This window comes from Lagopus leucura, unplaced genomic scaffold, assembly GCF_019238085.1.
Source record: "Lagopus leucura isolate 7727_CA_CO unplaced genomic scaffold, USGS_WTPT01 Super-Scaffold_100021, whole genome shotgun sequence".
NCBI classification, from domain to species: Eukaryota; Metazoa; Chordata; class Aves; order Galliformes; family Phasianidae; genus Lagopus; species Lagopus leucura.
Genome location: NW_024962274.1, coordinates 5,980,707 through 6,006,068, shown reverse-complemented (window position 1 = coordinate 6,006,068; position 25,362 = coordinate 5,980,707). Strand labels below are relative to the sequence as shown.

Here is a 25,362-nt window from a genome sequence, read left to right as displayed (position 1 = left end):
GGGTATCTCTGAAGGCTTCTTCAAAGCCAAAACTATAAATCCTGTCTATATAGTGTAACTTGTTTTTTTTAATGAGAGTAAATTCATTAGTAATAATTTACATGAAACATTAAAAAAAAATATTGATGATAATACTCATGAAGACTTGTAATGGAAGTAAATAAATGGAAATAAATAGACATTTTCACTCCCCACGAGCAACTGAACAGAAAACCCACATGGATGAAACAAAACCGTATCATTTGCTTTGGAAAGACAGCTTAAGATCCCCACATCTTAACTCAAACTTTTTTTTTATTAAAGTATGAATGCATTTATGCTGCAGAATAGTTTACATACATTGTAAAGCAGTAAGCGTATTTTCAAGGCCCTCCTCAGTATGTCTCCATGCTCAGTCTACATGCTTTAACACTGGACTTGCACATACGCACTCACATACAAACATATAAACCCACAAAACACAGTGAGCTATCTGCTTCAATTTGCTTTCTTTTAAGGCTTCTGTAAGGTGCCCCAGTGCCCCTAACAGTACCAAAATTACAAATAGCATTGTATAAAGGAGCAGCATTACTTGCAAAGTATTGATCTGCTCTTGGCCTTAAAAAATATTAAGTGAAACAAGTTTTTCCTTTTATCGGAGTTTTATTAAACATCTGCATTTAAGAAAGGCATGACTCTTTATATCTGTGAACAAGGAAAGGTATGAGAATCTTAAAATGAGCTTCTCAACCAGAACAGTTATTCAAATCTGGCTCCTACTGGACCGTTTCCTTTGATTTTTATGGTAATGCAGCCCTGGCTTCCTGACTAGGAAGCACCAGCTCCATCCAGCCAGGGCCAACAGAACACAGAGTTGAGGCTACCGTCTTCATACCACTTCAGACCTGAGGTTGATGAGAAGTCACAGTTCAAACACTGACAACAGACCCAAGAGTCCCTCAACTCTTTAACAGTGGGCCACTCACTTGGGCAGCAAATAAGGGCTCAAAAATGCCCAGATAAGGGTGCTGGCTTGCTGTACTCCTAGCCACTGTGGGAGTTTGGCCCACCCTTTTTGGTATCCTGCAGTCTGCAACTACTGGTGCTGATGAAAGAGGTGGCAGCAGGTATATTAAGAAAATAGGTACAATGAATAAAATAAAGGATAGCATATGATATAATGTGTACATACAAGCATCTTTTTTCATTCTTTAATCTGTGAAATGTGAACTAACTGCAGAATGCTAGGCCACTAGTCTAAAAGGCTATGTATGGCTGTCTTAGCCTATGTATGATCAAATTATTTTTGTGATGCATCACAGAGAGAGATTCTTTAGGAGCCATTAGGGCTTTCCAGGTCTACGTGGTCTTCTGCATCATCATCCCCCAGCTAGGAACACCAGAGGAGCAACCAGTAATATTGCCTGTCCAGTCTTTTAAGATAAACAGGAATGACTCTACTTCGCAGTGTGCACCTGAACTATAGAGATGAGAAAGAGGCAGCAATGAGTGGGTGCAAGACATCTGGGGCAAAAGAGGGGGAAGCTTTTTTCTCATGTTTACAACAGCAGCAGGTTTCAATGTAACATAATTACTTTAATGATGCATATCTTTAGGTACCAAATTACTCTCTTGATTTAAAAAGCTAGTCAGCCAAGGGTTTGGCAGTCTTTCTGTTCCCCAGTTTCAACTGTTGCTTATTCATCTATCAGCTCTGATTCCCTAGGCCGTTTCTGCCTTTGCTGAATCACGAATGAGTTCAGTCAGCCATCATCAGATTCAAATCCATGAGACACTTCCTCTGATGAACTATTCCTGTGGATCCGGCCATCACTTTTCATGCTGTGAAAAGTCTTCTTAAAGGCCTCCATCATGGCGTGAGCCAACTTCTTGGCCTCCAGCTTGCTCTCACACTCTACAGCATGGCAGTCCATCTGGTAGGACAAGTCATCGTTGATCTCCCTATAGACCCAAGCAAAGATGTTTGGGCTGATGTTGTGGTCAGCAGTGCAGTAGGCGATACGTGCTACCTGAAAGGTATCCATGTGGACTGTTGCCTCGCCTTTGAGGTCTAGATGATGCAGCCAGACTTGGAAAGGGCGAATTTCCAGAAGAGCATTAGCAGGGTAAATATCCTCCCTGGCAAGTGTGTGCTTCTTCCATAATTCAATGACTGGTTTCTCTGTGCAGCCTGACAAAAATTGCATCCCTGTTGTGGAAACTTTACCCAAATATGTAACCTGCAGAGAAGAGCAAAGATAGGTGAAACACAGGCACTAGATTCCAGTGTTGCTTCCTGCTACCCCGGGGAACTTTCTTTTGCCTGGAAAATAAAAGCAACTCACTTCCCAAACTTCCCTGTAACCTCATCGCTTCATTAAAAAACTTCAAACTGGTTGCCAGGCATTTGTTTCTTCAAATGATTTCACCATTCAAATTCCAACATTAAAAGTGTTCAGTCTCCAAGTTTCAAGGGATTGCACTCTCTTCAGGTCACCTGTAAAAGCTCAGGTTGAAAGCCCATGCCCCTAAGCTTGTATTAGCAGGAGCAGGCCTCAGGTAGCTGGGATGCTAACCACCTTTTTTTTTTTTTATTTTGTACTATTTTCAGATTATTTATTCATATCATTTTCAGACACTAGTAGTAGAGATCAAAAGAGCACCGTCACAGCAGAAGACTTAATTAAAACTATTTAAATGTTTGTTTTCTTTACTGCTTCCACTATTTCTACTTAAGTATTAAGCCAGGAATAGCTCAAAACTGTTCAAGACTCTGTCTTTGAAAAGGGCTGAGCTACAGGGCTAAGACATTGCCTACACTGATTTAAGAAAATAAGTTGTTAAGAAAGAATAATAATAATCTAGCAGTTAAGGCAAGAAGATGTGATTAAGCTAGATTTCTGTACAGCTATTTTGCTTACTTCTCCTTTTATCTAATCTACACAAAAAAAGCAGTAGTTTTCATGCCTGTGCCCTATTTCATTCACTAAAAGTCTAAGTCACGGAGTAGTCCCTATCAAAATGCCATATTAAGGCTGTAGAAAAAAAAATTCCCTTAACTCTCCTCAGCTGCTAAAGAGGCATTATTCCACTCACGGCTGAATGGAAGACTACTTAATCTGGGAAAAGAGATTTCCTCCAGAAAAAGAGTAATACTATAAAAATACAATTACACAGATTATTCTCCTTATTGCTATTGTTAGAATGCTGCATTTATGAACAAATATATGAAAGCAGAATTAGTTCTAAATTATCTCTTGCAGCAGTTACTGTTTGAGGTAGAATATGGTGCATTTCATGATGCCTTATAATATCATGTGCATTTTACTCAAGGTGATTGGGGAAAAAGTAATCACATGCACTTTCCAAGCTTATTTCTTCAAAACATTGTATTAAGTACACAGCATCAGTATTTTATTTTTTACATGCTTTAAAAAGATTAAAAGAAAGAAATACAAGTTTGAAAACACCAAAAATCCACAAGGAATACAAATTTTGTGTTCCACATGAACAAGATTTTCCACAAAAAAAAAAATATTTTGCTGCTAGTTTCATTGGTTTTCTTAAGCTCAGAGACCTAAATTAAGTCATAATTAAGGAATACGCTTACAAAACAGTACTGCAAGTCCATGTGGCTTAAACACTCCTGCCAAAAAAGCAATTTCATAGCACTGACATTTCAAAATAAGTCTTATTCTTTGTCTATAAATATTGTTCCTCTGCATTGGGAATATTTTAAATCTTGTATGGCTTTATAATTTTTGGCACAGTGGGAACCACACCAGCTAGAGCAGTTAGCAAGGCAAGACCTACCAGAGTTTTGTTTTGTTTTATTTTATTAGTGATGAGAGATGAGTTCCCTGAAGTACTGTACAGTAACATAAGAGAAAACCTCAGAGCTTGTAATGCCAACTGAACGTGTACAAAGAGCACATAAAAGACCAAAGAGTATGTAGCTGCAACATACTGTGGGGTAGTCTGACATACATCCACAGTCATGCTCCTTTGAAAAGATGGAGATCAATGTGCAGCTTTGCATGTTCACAGGTACTCAGCATATCCTCCAAAGGTTTGCTCAGTACCACTTCATATTTGCAAGCAAGACAGCAAAAGACTAACACGTGCTGCAAGTTAATTGTGCATCTGGGGTCAGATTCAAAGCCCACTGCAGCAATAGAATTCCTTCACAGACTTCAAGGAGATTTGCACAAAGCCCTTAAACCCTGAGGAAAGGAGAATTAGCCTCCTGTTCACGCACTCTGTCACTGCCCAAACGCTGCTCTGAATGCATGGCTGAAGGAGAGGTGCTGCCACTGCTGCAACGTTTGTGCCCTAGAGAAGACCAGGATTGCTTGGAGTATGCAGACAGGAACACCTCAGAGTTGAACCCAAAACCTGAGGCCCAGCAGAGAAGGGCTGCATCAAGAGGCAGATACCGCAGCATGCTGGCAGTGATACCCAGGCAATGCTCAGGGCACCACCAGCAGCAGAGGCTGCTCCTCCCCCTGCTGCCAACTGCACCCTGACAGCTACCAACTCCCATGTGGGCTGCCCAGCTCTGGTGTTAAAAAGTAATTCCTTAAATAAAGTTATTAGATGAAGAAAAGTGGTGAATTACTCTGGATGCACACACTAGGGGCAAAGCAGCTAGTGAGAAGGATGGGGTGATGGCTCACTTACCAAAATGGACTTAACAGTCTTACTGTCCCCAGTGTGCCATGGCATAACGGTGTAGCAGCATTTGGAAAGTTGCTTCCTTACACAACGCATTGCATCATCATTATATACAATCATTTTCCTCTGAGGACACATTCATAAATACTTATGCTTAGACAATATAATGAGGCATTCACAAAGTTAAAAAAAAAGGAAAAAGAAAAAGGAAGGAAGGGAACGGAAAAGCCTATCAGTGCCACTGTGTTAACCTTAAGGAACACAAGTATCTCATATTGTATCTTCTTCCAGGGGAAGAAATATATTTCCTTATGGTTCTTGCAGTCCTCGGTTTGTGCATCTCATTTTTCCAAGGGATTCCTGGAAGATCCAATTCCCTGTGGATGCCCTGTGCATGTTAAAAATTATCTATATTCTTTCCATCCTCTCTGCAAAAACTGGCACTTTCCATCAGATCTTTCTCTTGCAGGCAATCCACTGCCACCCAACACAACACCAAATACTTGTGGTTTCAGCACTTCTGAGCTTGCAAACATTCAAATCTTGAGGAAAAGCCAACATGCTCTGAAGAGCTCCTTATTTTGCCCTAGAGACTTGCCAACACTGATGTCAGTATCTGACAAAACTGTCCTCAGTGGAATAACACCATGCCTTGGCCTTTCATAACAGCCACAGACACATAAAGATGCTTCATGTCAACATACATGATGTGTCTTCCATTCCCTATGATGGATACATAAAACCATGGAGAATTTTAATGTTGTTTTAAATGTCTTCAGTCCAGTAAAATATAGTCAAAATATGCTTTAATAACTAGGCTTGACAAAGCCTAATTACAAACTCTAAAAAGACCAAAGGAGCAGCTGACAGAAATCTTCACTACTATCACAGTCTGATGTCAAATGTAATAAGGACTTTTCAATTTTCAGACACAGTTCCTTTCTTCATAATTGAGCGCATATTGTTTACCTTCAGCTCGTCTGAGAAAAGAACAGCTCAGCTCCTATACATACCAAGCACAGCTCCATAGCACCATGCAGCTGATGGCCCACTGGGCACAAAAAGCTCCACATTATAAGTCGGTTCTGCCATAAATTTTTCTTCACCTGAGCTCCAGAAGTCAAGTAGCCCAATTTCCTTTTCTCCCTCTGTCCCCCATCCCCAGTCTGTCAATTAAGATTGTTCCAGGAAAGTGGATCCAAGCTGTAAAGAGGTATAATTATTACGTTACGCAGGGGCAGATGCTCTCTTGGCACAGGAGTCTGGCATGGGAACATGGACGCACACAGGACTCCAGGAGCTCTCATTCAAGACTGTGATCAAAAAGTCATACAGAAAATGAACTACTTGATTATTTAATATATCTTCTTTCCTTGACATCAGACAACAAGCGCCTTGTTAACACAGTTAACAAAGAAAATGAAAAAAAAAAAATGAAATGAAGCACTGGACTTGAGCCATCAGTTATTTACCCTGCGTATCTGCAATCACCAAAGTCCAGGCTCTGATATGAAGTACAGTATTTGTTACCGAAACAGCACCATCACAGAGTGTAACAGCAGCAGAGAGAAGGTTAATGATCCTGAGTGGCTGATCCCACAGAGGCAGTGGCTGGCCCTGGGAGAGGAAAAGGAAAGCCAGCTGGGATACTACAACAGCCCTGAAGAAGCTGGAATCTTAATTGATCTCAGCGCTGGTGACTCTCTCCCCCACCATATGGCTCTCTATCCTTCCTATCATCATCTCTGCATGCTCAGATATCTCTGGATTCTCTCTATTCTCCCACAGTCCTGGTGCAGCCTGGCAGGACTGACCATGATGTCTGCCAGAGCTATAGTGACAGGGACACAGTACAGCATCGGGAAGGCCAGCCAGGAGACAAGGCATTGCTGCAGTGGGAGCATGCAGCAAGCACCCAATGCTCTCCCTGTGCTTTCACAGTACCTTCATCAACCACCACCAGCGCAGCACTAGAGCACTCGCTGCCAGCCGACGTCCCATGGCCTGGCCTGGCCTGGCCCAGCCCTGCTTGCGCATGGGCAGCGACTGCTTCAGGCCAGCAGTGCAGGGATGTAGAGCCAAAGAGCACTTTTTGGCTCTGGAGAAAAAATAAAAATATCCCAGACATTCCACTGGGTCACTAAGCAAATATTGTGATCTGCATTCAAGCAACGTTTGCTCAAGACCCAAAAAGCTAACTCAGTTAAGGGGAGCAAAAAGGCTGCACAGTTTCCTCTGCCTGACGTGGCTGCTTTGCCCACACAGAGGCCTTCCAGGCAAAGCTTTCACAGCACAAACATGGGGCCTTTGTGGGAACTGCTGGGCTCCACAGAAACGCTCCGTAAGTGCAGTGGCTCACAGATACGTGTGAAGAAGCGTTTTATTTTAGAGAAGCAGTTCAGAGGGAGAGCAGATTGAGCTGGGCAACCATCTAATGGAAAATAACCATTGCCTGATGGCTGCCCTTCAGTTTAAGAGGGAGAGGAACTGCCACCCTTTGCTAACATCAGATCTTGCTGAGGAACAAAAATGCAGCTCTAGAAGAAGAAGGGAACACCCTTCTTCTGGGGAGGGAGCTGCCAGCCAGGCTTCCCATGGTGGTATATTGGGTGAGCAGCAGGAACACCAAGCTCCAAAGAGCCGAGCACCCATGGGGCTCAAGCCCTAATTCCTACCACTGCATGAAGGCAAGGAGGGAATGGTGATGGTTGATAAATTTCATGTTTGGTAAATAAATGTGCTGGAAAAGATTTACCTTTTACAGCTTAATTGGAATCAATTGAGAGGAATCAAACAAAAAAAAGCAAACTGTCTCCACAAGCCAAATAGCCAGTATAGGATAAAGAAGGCAGCAAGTGAGCTCTCCTTTGGACACACAACCCTGAGAAATGCAGCAGTCTGATCTTTTCACCTTGTATTACACCAGACTGCTGCTCAGTGAGTTTCTTTATAAACTATCCGGGATATAAAATTACTGTCCTCAGTAAGAGCAGACTATTACGTTCTGTCCAACTGGCAAAACCCAGTTAGCCAAGCCCAAAGACAACCTCAGGCAGAGCCAGCTCTGCATCCTCCACAGCACCGCTCCCTGCAGCCACCCATTAACAACAAAGGGATATTCTTTTGCATTTCATTTTCCACTGGACAGGAAACTCTTTTTGTGGTTTGGCTTGTGGAGATGAGTCTGAAATGAAATCAAGTGGAACTAGCAAGCTGAAATTAGCTTGTACTCAGAGACACTTGGGTCCCAGCGTGAGTGAATACCGCACTATCTAAAAGTCAAGGAATCACACAAATTCTAACAGCAATTTAAAATAGTTGCAGTGCTAGACATAAATGAATGAACAAGATCATAAGGAACCTCAGCAGGATGGCTGGACACCCAAATGTACAAGATTATGACTGCTTTTATTCTGAATTATTTTTCATCTTGATATTTAGATCACTTTCCTCTTTCGACTCCTCTCCTTGCCTCACATAACTTCCCTTATCTATGCTCAGTCACTATTGGGTAGAAATCCTTTCTCGGATACCCCAGGTCTTTTCCTGCTGTCTTCAGGAGACTTCTCAGCGTGAGGAGAAGCGATGAGGAAGCAGCCAGGGAAGCAAGAAGAAAACCAACCCACGCTCCAGTTACTACTGACAATTACTTGGACAACCCTTCAGACAAAATCCTTCCAAAACTATCCCTTCAAAAGTTACTTTGAGAAGGCTCTTCTGCTAGGAGAACGTGGCGTAAGTTTGTATGAGAATAATCTCCCCCAGTACAGGACCTCATTTATTTTCATGCTTAAATTACATCATTACATCTTTTCTTACACATTATTTATAATATTTATCAAGGATGGAAATCAGATTAAGCAACTCATCATGTTTCAGAAAGCTTTTCGGTCCTAGCTTCCTCACAGCTGTTATCTTGTAACAGAGGGAAGGAGCACATGGGTACAGGGGGAACGAGCTGGTTGCTTTCATTTTTTTCCCTTTCCAGCTCACTGAAAGCTCATGTTGGCATCAGTCCTACGAAAACCTCCAGTTGTATTTAATGGAGCATGCAAAGGATGAGTACAGGAACGGCTGTATAATGTGGGCCACTGCTTCCACTAAGGCATGTTCACTTTATATACTCTCCAACACTTTGGATACTGAAGTACTCCCAGAAAGCCAGGAGAAGTGCATGTTTTTCAGGATCTTTTATGGTTAAGAGATTTGTTCTTAGGGTTCCGTTCTTTGAGCATTACCCATGAGATCTTTGTATTTCCCCTTTAGTTCTTCCTTTCAAAAGAAGATGCCAAGTAATAAAAATGAGCAAAACCCATGTTACTAAGATATTGATTTCTTGAGACCAAATAGCTCAACTGTGCTTGCTTTTTGGCACAGCTTAACAACACCTGAAATTAAGAGCAAAAGGGAAAGGAGCCAGCTGAAGATGATTACAGATTGTTTTTGTATTTCAAGAAGTGTTAGGCCTATATTGAAGGAGAAACAGGGATTAAAAAATAAATTAAAAGGATGAAAACTAAACCATTTCAGCTCTTCCTCCCACTGAGTGTTGCAAGACCAGTAAAATCGGGGAAAAAAGCAAAAAACAAAAACAAAACCCAAGCACAGTAATCACAAAACAAACCACAAAGACACAAAAGAGTCCCAGAAATGGCAGCTCTTGTTCCTTCTGCTATCCTCCCCATACTGTAAATGCATTCCCCCCAAGAAAAAAGGAGACCACGGAAATATTAACTGCCATATAAACACAATTATACCCACATCTTCAAAGTCTCCTATAAAAGAACAGAATTATTAGTTTTACATCTCCTCCATGTATCACTATGTGAAATGAGCTTCATGACTTAACAAAGAGATTTTTTTCTAGCACTCAAAATTTACAGCATCTCCGGGAAAAGTTTTATTCCAAAGCTGCCAAAGTAATACACTACACTGTACAGCCTACACTGGGCTGCAGCCCTTACACTGAAACAACGAGAAGCAGACTTTGCATATTTCAACAGAATAGTAAGCACTAAATATGTTATTAAAAGATAATACAGTTAAATGGCTCTTTTTATTGCTAACTGAGTCTTCAGATAAATACACCTGATTCATTTATATTTGTTTGATCAAATTCCATTCTGGGGGCATAACAACCCAGGCTGTGTAAAGACAAAAAGAATACAACATCACTGCCTCTAAGTGGTTTAAGACATCATGTTACCATCTAACCAGCACTGTCCCACTTAACAATGCAGCGTTATGTTAGCAGACTAAACAAAGATTTAAAAAAACCAAACACGTCCCATAGAGTAAGTATAGGCCTAGAAGATCATGATGCCATACCAAATTAAATTCATTTCAAAAGCCATGGTTCACAGTGTCTCCAACGTTCTGTTTTCACAATGGATTTAGTGTTGGCCTGTGCCTTCATTGCAGTCACTTTCCATTTGGCTCAGGTGGGTAATCTGTTTCCAACCAGAACAGAAAGAGCCAAAAGCAATCCTCAGCCTACATAAGGAACCAGTGAATTGGGTAGTGATGCAGGGTGCCTGGTCCCAGAGAGCTTCATCTCCTAGGAATCTCTCCAGGCAACACAAGGTCCTTTACAGTGACTTGGTGTGGAAGCCCCCCTCCTAGTCTAGCTAATTTAATCCCTGCATCACCTGCATACCTCTCCAAAAAAGCTGTGTTACCCCCAACCCACTCTCCCAGCATATTTCAGCTCTAAGATGATAAGTCTACACAGCAGCCAAAAAGCACCATCCAGAATAACCTGGAGCAAAAAAAAAAAGCAGGATGGGAAGAGTTCTACAGTGCCAAGTTCAGGCGAAATGAAAGGAAGACATCTGGTTTGGAGAGACTGGAAGGCAGCACTCCAAAGTGGAGGACTTTCTGAAAGAGAGAAGGGGAGAGGGGCAAAGGTCCTCTCTGCAGGCAGCTCTGGTTATCATTATTTCAATTTAGGTATCTACTATAGCAGCTTTCCTGCGGTATAATTCAGAAGGCTATAGGTCAGAGCAATCACTATTCACACCAGCTGTACAGGCAGCAAACTCCTAAGAGCTCCCTTCATACCCGTAGCTCATTTCTCTGATATTACAGAGGTCATCACTCTTACAAAGGGCAAAAACTGATTTTCATAGTTTCACTGGCCCTGAAGTTGATTTTGCATAGATTTAGTGACACTACCTGTAGTAAACAGCCCTACTGCTGCTCTGTTTGACAAACAACAACCTGGTTTGCAAGTTTTGGTGATATCTGGAATAAAAGAAACTACTTCTGATGGAAATAGATCAGACTTCTACTGTTTGTCTTGTGACTCACTGTCCTCATGAAAAATAAATACCTCAGTTAAAAACATAATAATCAATAACATTACATAAAAGTCCCAATCTTGCAGTTCTAAGCCAACCAAAACAACCGTCTGGATTTTAAAAAGATTGCTCTGATTTGTATTTGCAGAGGATCTCTGTATTTTTAGTATACTATGAAAGAAAGGATATAAAAATACAGTGCCAAAACGCAACGGTAGGATCAATACGAATTCAGAATGGCTGCTGAGCAACACATTCATCTGTGCTCTGTATCCCACCTTGCTTTAGGAGAAAAAGAAATACAGCTGCAGCCCCATTTATTCCCTTTTTATCTTCCTCTTTGCAGCCTGGCAGTCGCAGGGACTGTACAGCAAAGCCCTGCACAGCAGGGAGCCCAGCAAATGCTCTGCCACTCAAGTTTGGGCACCTTTACTCCAATTGCTGCTTGGTATAAACAGGGATGAAAGTCTCAGTACTGAAGAAAACAACACTGACACTCTGAAATCACTCTTCAGCATGACAACAAAAGACAACTTCCTCAAGCAAAGGACATTACAGGTGGTCTATGATGTCTCTGAGCAAAATGCATCCCTCCCTACAAAACCGCCACTCTGCAGCACAATAGCCTCAATGAGATCTCATTAGCTCACAGTTAGTAACATTGCCTAGCTATGACTACGATGTATAGCTGATAGAAATCCTAGAAGTCTGATGATAGTGTTCTCCACAGAAACAGTTACTGGAATGCTTTCCATCAACAAGGTGTCTCACAGCTCCCTAAAAAATGCTTAAGAGACAGAGAAAGCAGCATTTAGGGTAACACAGAATTTACTGTAGGTTGGACACTTTGATGTTTGCAGTAAAAGCATACACTACACTACTCATGCCCTATTACCTGCTTCTAGCCTTGCACTCCTCTCCTCTGGTATCTCCTCATAGGAACAAGCCAATATGTCCTGCAGGGCTGAAACCAGGTAGAAACCAGGGCAAATCCAAGAACAACATTAAAGTTTAAGCTGCGTATGCAAAAAACTTAAATCTACACAGGCCAATTTGTTCCTGTGTGGGAAAATATCCTGCTACTACAAGAAGAAACTCACATACACTACATAAATATATATATAAATTTAAAAGAGGAGAAATGGAAAAATTGTTTCTCACTCGAGGCAAAGGCAGCTAGCACACAGTGCTTTTCTGGAGAATCTTCTTTTTTTCCCAAGGAGAAAAAGCTGAAATACAAGTTAGTCCCTACCTGAAAAACTAAGTCATGTAACAGATAATATAGATTCCAAAAAGCTCTTGCTGAACCATTCCCAGGGTAGATAAATCCAAACCACAGCACACTCTTCATTGGATAGTTCATAGTCATCCCTGGGTCATTCATAAGAACGCTACCTCAAATGTAGATAATTTGATCATAAATTAATGATTAGAATGAATACTGAACAGTTTATCCAGACTTGTTTAATTTAAGACACTGGGCAGAAATTTTAGAACATGAACAGAAGAAATTCCATGAAGTCATCCAAAGGAAGTGCATCCCACGGGTGGGTCATTACCATAGAGGATACCAGCCAGAAAAGGCTAATAAAAACAGAGAAGCTGTGAGATCCCAGCAGAACTGCCACCTGTGCTCTCCTGGAGGCAATCCAGGAGGATGACAGCACAGGACCACATACCAAAGCAAAATCTACTCTGTTACACAAGGTTGCTGTACTTTGGAAAAACACATAACTGGCACAATTAGGTTTAGCAAGTAAGAACTTCAGGCAAAGATCACTTTGGCTACTTCTTACAGATTGGGTTTGGACTTGTACTACAAACTATCTGAAAGAAATCATAAAAGCAAATGTTTCTCTTTGATGTAAACCAAATTGGACCTCTGGAGGGCTTCTTTTTAAAAGGAAAACAGCCTTCTCACTTTATGCTTTAGGCACAAGGGATAACGTTCTTCACACTTTCTGAGTAACAATCAGACTCTTTTGTACACAACACAAAGTCAGCTATAGACAAGATATTGTATTTGAACTAATTAAATCAAGGATGCAATGGCAAGAATAGGTTTAACTTACACGTATTCTTCCTCTGTCCCAGTAACCAAGCTGCCACATTCTTGAAGCATTTTTTCTTTTTTTTTTAATGAAAACAAAGGAAAGACACACTATGCACACGACACACCCACCTGCTAAGAGAACAGAAATTTGTATCCAAGGGTGTACTACAAGTGTGGAAAAGGATGTATATCTCTGGGTTTTGTCAGCTGGTATAACCATTATCTTAGGCTTGGAAGATCTCTGTAATGGTCAACAGAGGATGAACGCAATTCCTTCCATGTAGATGGATAATGCTCAAAGAAGGCTCTGACTTAGGTAAGTGTATAACTACTCTTTTTTTTTCACGGTATAACCTGTTAGGGAATAATACTCTCCTAATCCAAGTTTCTTCAATTTTTTATGCACTCCGCAACAGGTGATTCTCAGCCAAAGAAAACACCTGACGGATGTTGTAATGTATGTAATACTATGGAAAAAAAAAAGCGAAACACCATTAATTCTGAAGATTTACTAAATTCCTGGTTAAAGGAAGCTATTGCCAATCTCTTTTCCAACAGATATCAGTTTGAAGTTACTAAGATATGACTGTATTTCTTTCTTATTAAAAAGTGTCAAATCTTTGACAGCAAATGAAAAGACAGAAGGAAATCTCCAAGGTCATAGAGCAAAAATTACCTTGGGCTTTCAGGTCTTCAATATCAGCCCATGTGGAATTATTTCGTGTTTCAGCAGCAGGGAATAGAGCAGTGTTTTTCAGTTTGCACTCCCCTTACACTGACTTCATGAAGAAGAGCAACAGCTGAAAGCAAAATGTGATTGTGACGTCCTTGAACAAGAAAAGGCATAAAAGCTGGTCAGGATAGCTGGCCAGGGAGAACATTGAGGAAGAATTGGAGTTCCCAGAAACACTCAAGGTGTTCCTTGCTAGCTAACCATAAAGAGAAAACAAGCAACAGCATTAGTAATACTTTTCCAAAAGCTTTATAAGTTCTATGATATTGTTTGATCTATGATTACCAAGATAAACAGGCCAGTATAACAACTTGAAGCAACAGCAAAGCCCTGGTTCTGGTTCATGCAATACTGTTGTCAGACAAACATCTATCTGAAGTATTTCATACTGTCCTTAAGTTAGCCCTAGACATTGCCTAATAGGAAGGTTGTTTGGGCTTTGACCCATTCTGTAGAGGATTACCAGCATTTGTGAAGTGAAAGAAACAAATACAATCCTAACCTCTGGCACAGAGCACAGCAGGCAGAAATGTGATGGCCAGCCCAGCTCTGGTACACTGCTGGCTGTTGTTTGCATCAATCCCCTGTTTTTTAACAATCAGTCAGTTAGATATCTGTTCCTTCACCTCTTTTTCAGCTGTGCATCCTGTAGTCACTTGCATTAAAGAAATTGTACTGATGTACAGATCCATAAAGCTCATAGAGAACTGACAAAAATATAAAGGCTTAATGAAAGATTTTCTCAATATGGTAAGCTGTTTAGTATATACAACTGAATGTCTGATACCTCAGGTTTATGCATAGTGTGGAAGTACATCAGTGACACATGTAGAAACATGGGACTACTAAAGCATCTCTCAAAACAGATGAAAGTGAAACCATAGTGCCATATGGTGAATGAGAAACCAGAGCCAAGACAAATACTCTGCTTTTCCCTAGTGTAGCCTAGACACCATTGTAACAGCTGTGTTGAGCCAAAACTAAAACAGAAAAAGGATCAAAACCCCATTCTCATGGCTAATAAAGTCTTCTGAAATGCTCGAACCTATCAGGAAGAAAATCCTGTGGCGATACAGGGATGACATTTGCTTGGATTAATCATGTTCATGAGTAATTTGCAGAAAAGCCATTGTGCGAGGCAAAAGTGATCTGTCTAGGCTGATAGAGGAGAAGAATGGAAAAAGTACATTGTATACTAAAATGAAGCTACCAGTAGGGGCCTGGAAATCACAAAAGGTCAGATGAAGAGCTTGCCATCACTGTAGCAGTAGCATGAGTGTAACCTCCATCTCCACTCCTAAATACGTTCTGCATAACATTTCTAATCACTGTGGGCTGGTTAGCTGAGAAGGACAGAATGATGAAACACAGAGGAACCTCAGCCAACCATACCTTCTCCAGCACTGCATCATCCCCCTGCTGCATCTTCAGCTAGGCTAGAGCGGAGTAAGAGTGGACCCATACCCAGATAATTTCCTAGGCAGTGAGCTCACCTAGAGAGCAAGAGATGGGGTTCTCACAAGGGTGACCCATCTCTCAGCACCAGCTGGCAGAGCCCAGCACTGGCCAGGCTGTGAACTGAAGCCACATCTCCTTCTAAAGGGCTACCAGGCTTTCAGCACTTCTCAACTGAGGATCTGAGCCTTTTTTTTTTTCTTTCACTTTTTTCTTTTTTGAAACAAACCCAGAGTGATCAATGAAGGTATATAAGCTCTGTATCTTCTAACCATCATATGCTAAATCCTAAAACAAGTATATGCTGAAACATAAACATCTATTTCTGTTGTATAACTAATCTGAACTAACAATGGGAACTTGTGCAATAAAGAAGTGGAATAGTCTACTAGGTCACACGACTGGAATTCTAAATGTTTGGCTTAACTTCCCGAATACCACTTTTCAACCCCTAAATCATCACTGGAAATCAGGTTCAAGAACAGAAACTCATGAGAAATTGGTCATACATTTTCCTATGACAGTCCATTGCTACTTATGAGGAAAACACAAAGTGTTCTTTGTTAAGATAAAAATGAAGAATGACTTCCCATTGAGAGTTTTTAAAGTATATACTGTTACACAGCTGTTAAATCTGTTTATAGTTCTCCTACTATGAAAAAAGACCACACTTCCAATATTACTGCAATTATCAGTCTTTAAGGATGCCATTCATAATGAAGTATAAATCCAGTATAAAAACACTGTAACTTTAGCCAATAAAAGTTTAATTTTATTTCAATTAAAAATATTAGAAATTAACGATCTTCTTTGCAATTTGAATACAAACCAGAAAGCATATTAAAAATTTGTCCTCAAAGAGCACCTAATATCACAAGAGAGCATCCCCACATAGGTCGCATATTCAATGCAGAGACATTTGTGAAATGAAGTTATGCAACTCAAAAAGAGCCAAAGACATCTGAAAACACAAAGTTTGATTAGCATTTGCAGTTTAAAAGTCTGAAATTTCAGCCCTGGTCTGATATGGCCTCCCTCCACAGGAAGCTGACATTTGAAAGACTGCTTAGAGAAAGAAGGAAGGCATCTATGCTCAATCCAAATGTGTAGATGTACAGCTGTCAGACAAATTACATTTACCCCAAACAGGGCTGGGTGATTAACACTAGGCACAGTGTTAAACAATGAACCAACCTGCAGTGAATGGCACCAACTTTTCCTTCTTTTTAAAAACAGCCATTAGACTTAACAATGCTCTGTGATAGGAAGACTCCAGGAAGAACCACGATTCTTTCTTATCTGCAGAGATAAATCCCGCCTTGAAGAGGGCCTACAGGAAAGCTGGGGAGCTTTCCACTTTCTATGAGGGCACACAGCAACAGGACAAGGGGAAATGGTTTTAAACTAAAGGAGGGTAGATTTAGACTAGATATTAGGAAAAAATTCTTTACTGTGAGGGTGTTGAGACGCAGGAACAGGCTGCCCAGAAAGTTGTAGATGCCCCCCCCCCCTCCCAGAAGCACTCAATGCCAGGCTGGATGGGCAACCTGGTCTAGTGGGAAGTGTCCCTGACTAGATCAGGGGGCTGGAACTAGATGATCTTAATGGTCTCTTCCATCCCAAATTATATGACTCTATGATGATATCCCATTTTCATTAGCAACAAGAGCTCTACCCAGTGCATTTACTCTGAAATACTGCTAAAGGTTCTCTTCCAACAGCTGCCTTCACAGCTACATACGTAAGACAGTAGGCTGGAGTTAACTATTAATCTCGCAAAAAAGAATTACATTGATGTCACATAGTTTGAATAGTAATTATGCTATGAGCTAGAAACCATTCACTGTAATAAAAATGGTTATAAACAATTCTAGATCCGCAGAGTATGATGGATGATTCGTTATGACACTGAATAATCTTTTAAACATTGCACTGCCTAAATTCCAGCGCATCCTAAGTTTGAGTATGATCCAGTAACTCAAATTTGATTCACATCAGAGTTTTGCTTGACTTGTGATAACTTAAAATTATGAATTACAGTTGGTTGCTCTGAGATGGCTTTGCCAACAAGGTCAATTAAATGTAATGTTTTATTTGCTTTTTTTTCTTCTTAAAAAAAGTGGGGTAAGGTACTCGGACATTTTGGACATCCCGTAAACACAGCATAATATCAGCGTCAAAAAGAATCTTGGACGCGGTACTAAGGCTGGATGAAAGAACAGCAATAAGTTATACACAGCAATGGATGCAGCAGCTTGAACATCTGCCTCCAACACCAACCTTCTTCATAATGGCATCTTCTAGGAAACAAATGTTCTTGCAAACTAACCAAAGATCTTTTACAATGGATATTTTGAAACTTTAATCCACCTTCAAAAACAACCTATTTTTTATGATTCCTCCTATTTTCTGGAGGAGAAAGTTTGGAAAGATGATTGTTTCTTTTTGTTACCACTTGACAGCTAATCAAGTTTGATATTTATATTGTACCAGAATAATGAAACGTCAAACTGGATATTATAGTACATTTCTGAAGATAGTAATTTAACCTTCAACAATTCAGTTTGATTCAGTGCTGTCTACACACTTGCAAATAGTTGTATTTTAGATCCTTGCAATCTGGTGACAGAAGTAGACCCTCCCCCTGTTAGATTGCTGGTCTGGAGTGCCGCTTGGTGGCCAAGTACAAGCATTCACACCTGCTGTGGCAGACAGCTGTCTGAAACCAGTTGAGTGGACTCACAACCCACCAAAATAGTCCTGTAATCTACGGTTTGAAACACACTGGATTTGGGAATAATCATGCTACAGCTGCTTAAACGACAGCCCCTTCACAAAAACTCACCATGGGATACTGTTGGGAGTCAACAATCTCTTGATGAACCTCCAACTCTAGAGGTCAAATCTTTCACCTCTCAAGCGAAAAAAAAGCAGATTCATAGCGGGGCTGTAAGCACATTGTCTTGTGCATCAAGCACAGAGACAGATCTGTAACACATCTTCACATGTGGATAACTTTGGATCTTGTAGATCTTAGTTGAGATAAATAGTAAAAAACAAAAACAGACCCCTGAAACAACCAGTTCATTCACGTAAGCCAAAGAAGCCATTTCAAACAAAGAAAGAAACAGAAACCGAGATGGGGCATTCAGCTAGCAGCTCCCAATGCTGGGAGGGTCTCATTATGGCACCACTTGTACACCGACATTACAGGACACTCAGTTACTATTTATTTGCTTGTAGAATTTCATTAACTCCAAGACGGAGGCGAACTTGCATCACCAGGTCAGAACCAGGCCAGAGTCAAGGGCAAAGGACACCCTGTATCATCGGAAAACCTCAGCTTCCTCTTAGTCAACTGCCTCATAGACACTACAATGCAATAGCAATTTCTTTGTTCCTTCTTGCTTCTTCACAGAAGAGCGGGCAAGAGCAGCAGAACTAATATTCAGCACAGGAATGATGGTGCAGGTAGGAGGTAAAGGAAAACATGGAGAAAATTAGTTTATACCTGGCCTATATATTTGAGAGATATGAAAGAATAATAACAAAAAAAATGATGTAGCAGTACAAAAAGTTGAGCACTCCCTTACAATCATCTGAGTTAGCTGCACTGTTTCTTCTCCTCTTGGGTAGTACAATGTATGTGAAAGAAGGCCAGAAGTGAGTATCTTGGGTGAAGAACCTTAACTACAGAAATGAGATTATATCAATGTCAAAGATCTGTTATTATTATTATTCATAGTTTTATTATGAGCTTTCCAAGTTGCTGGCTGGTCTCCCAGAACATTTTTACCTTTTGTTTTCTCTCCACGGTAAATGGCTCATGGTAACATTTAATAAATCTAATCAGAGCACACTTTTATGGTAAATATTTTTATCTGAATAAATCCTAATCAGACCAAATTAGCTGAATATTCAGCCTTCCACAGTAACTCATCCACAGCAGCTTAAAGAGATGAAACAGTACTACCTTACAATAGTTTGATATCAGACATTTAAACAACTGCCAAATACAACACAAGGCAGGAAAAGATAATTAATTCCTTAATTAAAAAAGACACAAACACATCCTACATCAATCTATACCAGGGGGCAAGACTCCTGCCTTGATATGACTGAAAAGGGGAATTAGTCTAAATGAATAGGAAACTGTCTGAAAAGCCAGAAAATGCTCTGCAGAGAGACCTGGACCTGAGCAGGAAAACCTCTGAGGTTCAGAACACTCTGAAGTTCAGGCTTCAGTGGCAGCCTGGGATGCTGGAGGCATTTATGATGATACGAGGTAAGGTCACCACAGTTGTATCTGCACTGTTGCAGCACAACTCTATTTCTGGAAGGAAGAGGGGAAGAAAAGGGGGAAGAAAAAAAAAAAAAAGGGGAAGAAAAAGAAAAAGGAACAAGATAAAACCACATGCTTTTGTGAGAAGGCTGGGAGCTCGCTGTTCCCCATGATTGCAGCGTGTGAGCGAGCAGCAGGCTTTTTGTGGCAAGATTTGCATAAAGAGAACTTAGAAATAAAGATTTGTGCCAAAACCACATCATACTCCAGGGGATGTGCCAGCAGAACACCTCAAAGATATAAAAAGCAATATATTCAAAATACTTTTAAATTACTTCATCCTAATAAAAAAAAGGTTCAACCACTGAATTTCTGCAGGGAGTCGCATCCTATGTTACACAGTACTTGAAAATGTGAACAAAAGGCCCTGTAGCTGTTCAAGGCCAGGCTGGATGGGGCCCCAGGCAGGCCTGTCCATGGCAAGGGGTTGGAGCTCAGTGACTTTTGTGATCCCTTCCAACCTCAGTCATTCTATGATTTCATGATTCTGTAACTTGCTGAGCACAAGCGAGCTGTAGACCTGTGGCACGGCACATACCACAATAGCATCTAGAGTGGCTGAGGCCTGCCCAGCTCTGTGCTGGAACATGGTGAGTTGGAAGCAGCCATGCCCCACGGAGCCCAGTGCTGCAGGAACTGAGGCTGTGCATGCACCTAGCAGCCACAAGCCCAGCTCTCCAGCTCCATGTGCTTTTCCTACTGTTAGTGAAGTGCTTAAGCACAGGAACCTACCACACACTCTTTGTATAACAGGAAACATTTACTTTTGTGAATGATTATAAACAGAAGGCTCTTGAAAGAGCTTACCCTTCAACAGGACCCCTTAAATATTTACATTTTGCAGGCCTACGTGTAGCAAGGAGTGTTTACTGCAAGGCTGCTCTGACCACACTTCATATCTTGCACACAGCATGCAGCTGTACTGCATCTCTCACTGCAGGGGTAAACCAGGGGGAACAGATTGCTGCTATTACAGCCCATCCTTCCCTCCAAACTCTGATTAGAATTTTACTAAGTAAGAAACCTAAGATGAGACAAAATGAGGAAGGAATGAAACAGGGACATTAGACTCATTCCTGTGACATGACTGAAGCTTTTATTAATTGTGAAACAGCAGAAAGCCCGTTCACCAGTTTATCCTTCAGCTTGCAATTTAGAGAGGAGCAGACGTTTACCAAAAGCAAACAAAAATCCTGAAAATTCACAATAGGTGGTTCCAGTCCTGAGACAGCTCAAGTTTGTAATCTTTTCTCTTTATCGCTATTTAATGACTCATATCACGCTACTCTCTCCCCATTCCTAATGTCTGCTGCTGAAATCTCCTTTAGAGAGATAGTACTTGGATGCCTGAGGGAAAGTCAGAGAGAACGATAACTTAAAAAATAAAAATAAAAAAATCACAGGAGTCATCATTTTCTAAGACTGCATTGAAACAGATAAAACTCTCACAGCCAAGATTAGTTCATATCGTACAGATTATAAGGAGATGGACAGATCTCCTTACATGGTGTGACAGGCTGCATCTTTCCATCAGATACACATGCAGACATATACAAAATAGCTTCTTTGAAATTGGCTGAATTACTTTGGATTCACAGCCAGAAATTCAAGGTCTGAAATAAGCTTGCTCTGTGACTTGGCAGCTGGAAAATCCAACCGGTTGTCAGAGAGAAGGTACATCTTCCTGTGGGATAATGCCAAGATGTGGAGGTAGGAAAAACAAAGCCAGATACCATCACAACATGAAGTTGCTTATTATCTGTTTTTTATCTGATTTTATTTGGGATAAGCTGTTAAATTACAACTGTTAACTGTCAGAAGTTGGTCCTATCCTTATTTCGTCACTAAAGTTATTTGATTCACAATGACTTAATACAAGCCAAACTAATTATTGTACAGATTTGTTATTAGCCCAGCTCTTAAGTTCTATATATTCTCTAAATAACACACAGCAGTTCTAAAAAAAAAAAAAAAAAAAAGTGCATAGGAGCTCATATCACAGCAATTAGTACAGGTGCCTCATGCTCTCAGACTTCAAGCAATAAATCTCCACTTCCACGAATGTCTTATCTCACTGCTGGCCAGCATCCCTGACAGCACAGGTAAATGAAGATGTTTTATACAGTACATAAAATCAGATCAGAGATCTGTCCTTTGGAAATCAATAAAACTCTCATGATTTCACAATTAGGCTTGCAGAGTCTCCTTGGGGGTTTCCCTGGAAAGTTATGACTAAGAATTTAAAAACCGAAGATAATTGTAAAACCAACACTAGGGCATTTTCCAAGCGGGTAGGTGACTGAATTTGGATTGTAACATTGCTATGTCTCAGTAGAACATACATTACAGTCAAATAACAAAGGAAACTCTACTTGAAATAAGCCTGGCTTGTGCTCTTTGACCAGCTCTGCTCAGATTTTGACGCTCAGCCAAGAAAGCTATCACAAGCACATCGCATCCTGCTTCCCACACCAGATACCCACTGTGCTACCCTGCAACACGTGCTCTGCAGCACAGCACGCTACCCGCACTGCCTGGATGTCCACAAATCAAGGCAAGTACAGTGGGCCCCCGCAAAGGATCACAATGTTGTCACATCCCTGCCACATGTAATGTTCCACCTGCCACATGTAATAGGGTGGATGTAAATTCCCAGGTGGCAAATGGCAATAAAACTGGAATGAAAGCTGCAGATAATGCCTTTGGAAGGACCTGCACAGATTTGGGAATCTGTGCTGCCAGGAGCTATGGCTTAAGCAGAGGACAGCCAGCCTCTTTGTTCACAGGCCTGGTGAACTGCTATAGGAAATGTAGTGCAGAGCCTCAGGCGTCCCTTTCTCCAGGACAGCAAAACATCAGGGTCCTGGGACTAGTGGGCATGCAAGGACCATCGCCAGAGTGTGTGTACTGGTGCTCACTTCGTATCTAATCTCTGCAATACTGAAAGCTGATTTGACAATGAAATCTGCTGGGATCAAGAATTTTCCTTTACTATCCTTTACCATTTTAAAGCCACGCTTGGTGTGACTGTAGTTATGTGCTTCCCACCGCCTGCTATGACTTCCAGTCATAGCAGCAAGCAGTGCACAGAGATGAGTATGGGCAGAGAAAAAAGCAGAGCCCTGCTGCTTCTGATGCTGTCCATCCCAAGCAGCCAGCCAAAGCTCTGCTTGCCTTTGATGCTGTGTTCTTGCCATGCAAAGCCTCACACAGCATTATTAAAGGATTCCCCAGCTAAGCAGGAAAATAATTTATCCTTGCAATTATCAGAAGACCTCATAAATCTTCCAAACGCCCTTCAAATAGCACTGGATTTGCACTGATGGAAAGCATAATTGATTTCACTCCAGCAAAGGCAGAAAATCCAGGGACACATTACACTGCAGTTAGCATGGCAGAGATGTGGTGCCCTGAGGAACACCCTTGCTTCCCTCTGGCTCTGGAGACAAAGCCATCAATGCTTTGCTGCTAAGCTGCTGGGAAATCACTCCTTGGAGCACAGGCCTTTCATCACAGATGCCTATTTGATAACCATCACTCCCTAATGTAAATAATTGATTTCCATTTCAATTGATAAGCATCATTTAGTGTGCATCAAAAGGATCTCTACTGGCAGAAGGGATTAGAGGACCAAGGGTTTACTCAAGAATGCTTTGAAGATTTCCCTGATGAATTTCACATCCCAAATCTCCATCATTCCCTTATTTCCATCTCCTAAACGGCACTGTTTCATGCACTAACTTTAGCAAACAGGTAACATCAGTAATAGTTCAGCTTGGGTGGGGAATTCAGGCCCAGGTTTAAACAGTGCTCCACTGGTTTTGTAATATCTTTAGAAACCAAGCAAAACATTCGTGTTTGCCATAGCTTTGATACAAAAAGCATTTAAAATGAAGACGTTTAGGTTGAGGTTGGGCTGAAATTAAAAACCCCATATGGGAAATAACCACATAGGAAAGCAAATGCAGTGAGTTTTGAATAAATCATTGTAACGATTCAAGGGGAAAACAAAAAATCTGTAAGAATAGCCAAATCACAAAGACAGCTATGAAACATTATAGTTACAACACAATCATTAGAGAATTCAGGACTTTTCCTCAAGGCTACTGCAGTCCAAGTCTCCATTAGTTTTGTGCACAGAAATTCTATTGTCTTCAACAGGAGCTCTTTGTAGGGTAGAATCTGTAACTAAGGAACTACCCTGAAAAGGACAGTCCTTCAATCAAAACTGATTCATTGTTTTATGTACTGGTTGTAAAGTGCGAGACATTATCATAACAAATATGACAACTTCCACATTTCAGGGGAAAAGGTGGAGGAAGATCAAACAAACCCAGAAGAAACTTGGTGACAGAAAATGGAAAGGATTCCATGAAAGTATTTTCATGTCATTGAAACAAGTTTAAAATACTTACTTACAAATACATAGACACAAATTCTCCAGCAATCTCAAAATCAAGCATTAAAACAGTCTTTCTCGATCATAAGAATAGGAAGGAAAACCTAAAATTGTTACTGAAGGAGAAATTAGGTTTCTGGAAGTGCAAAACAGTAACTTAAGTAAAAGCAATATAGGAACAAACACAGACATCAAAGCTTCTTCCAGAGTTCAGCTCCTTTCTACATTTTTTTTTCTCTTTTCTGACTCTGGTAGAAGGAAAATAGCCTAGCTCCTTTCTAATGCAGTAAGCAAAAAAGCCATTTGGCCATGTGCGACAGTACAATATCAGAAACTATATTCCTCTTAATTTGGAAATGCAACATGAAAAAGGAACTGTCATACCCTCCCTTTGCACAGCAGACACCTCTGCCCAGTGGTCCCTCCTGCTGAGCAGTGCTAGCACCAGCCAGTTGTCTCCACTTGTCACCCCAGCAAAAGAGAAACTCAAAGAGGGAACCCAACCACCCACCCTACCGCTGCATTTCAGGAAGAAACATTCATCTCAGCCTGCACTGAGAGTGAAGAGATTTGGTGATCTAGTTACAGTAGTTTTGAATCTGTGGATGCTTTTAATGCTTTCTTAGATCAAAGAGAATGTATGAATTACTCTCAGCATTTTGTTGGGAACTGCTCCTTACATAAGGCAAAGTTACAAACAAACCGACCGGGGTTTGTTCATTCATTCATTCTCAGCAGGATCATCCCTGTGCCTTGGGATGAAGCAATACTACCATTTCCTCCACAGCCACAATTAAGACACATCTTGAGGAAATAAAACAAAAAGAAAGATCTCTCAATGCAAACTTAGCCTCTTGGTACACTATGGTCATTTATCCTGCAAAGCAAAAATACTCAGCACAGGAAGCTGGAAGAAGAGGAGCAAGGCTCACATACATCTGGCATGGATATACATAGGAATAGCATGGAGAAAGCAAACACACACGCAATACAGAGCCAGATATAAAAATATTCAATCAAACTCACAATTTTTCTAAAAACAGGCTCATTATTAAAAAATAAAATGCTTTGTTTTCCTCAACATCACTGAAACAATGGGGCACAAAATAAAGCAATTTATAATGGAACAGTGGAAATTTCAGTATCTGGAAATAGCAGTGTAATGCCCTGCCAGAGTTTGATTCACTTACTGCCCTGGAATGACTCCAGATTTACACCAGCCTGTCAGCTGACAATTTGCCACCTTATAAGTGAAACCCTTATCTGAGTCAGTACAGAGGAACTCCACAAAAAGCCTAAGAACTCAGAGAATCTCTGTACAACAAAAGCATAGCAAAAAGGAGTCCAAGAATCCCCAGCAAAAATATTTTGCTTTGTCCAAATAATCACATGTGGAAAATGTGACTCCACAACAACTGCAGCTTGCAC

The 25,362-nt window shown here is 40.8% G+C and overlaps 1 protein-coding gene across 1 annotated transcript in view; it reads right to left on the bottom strand.

Moving 5' to 3' along the window:
- Positions 1 to 276: 276 nt before the first annotated feature.
- PID1 (phosphotyrosine interaction domain containing 1) overlaps positions 277 to 25,362 on the bottom strand; it is a 78,874-nt gene continuing 53,788 nt past the window's right edge. The window contains exon 3 of the mRNA XM_042878521.1: positions 277 to 2,219. Within this exon, the coding sequence (XP_042734455.1) occupies positions 1,743 to 2,219 (477 nt within the window). The 3' untranslated portion in view covers positions 277 to 1,742. The remainder of the gene's footprint in view (positions 2,220 to 25,362) is intronic.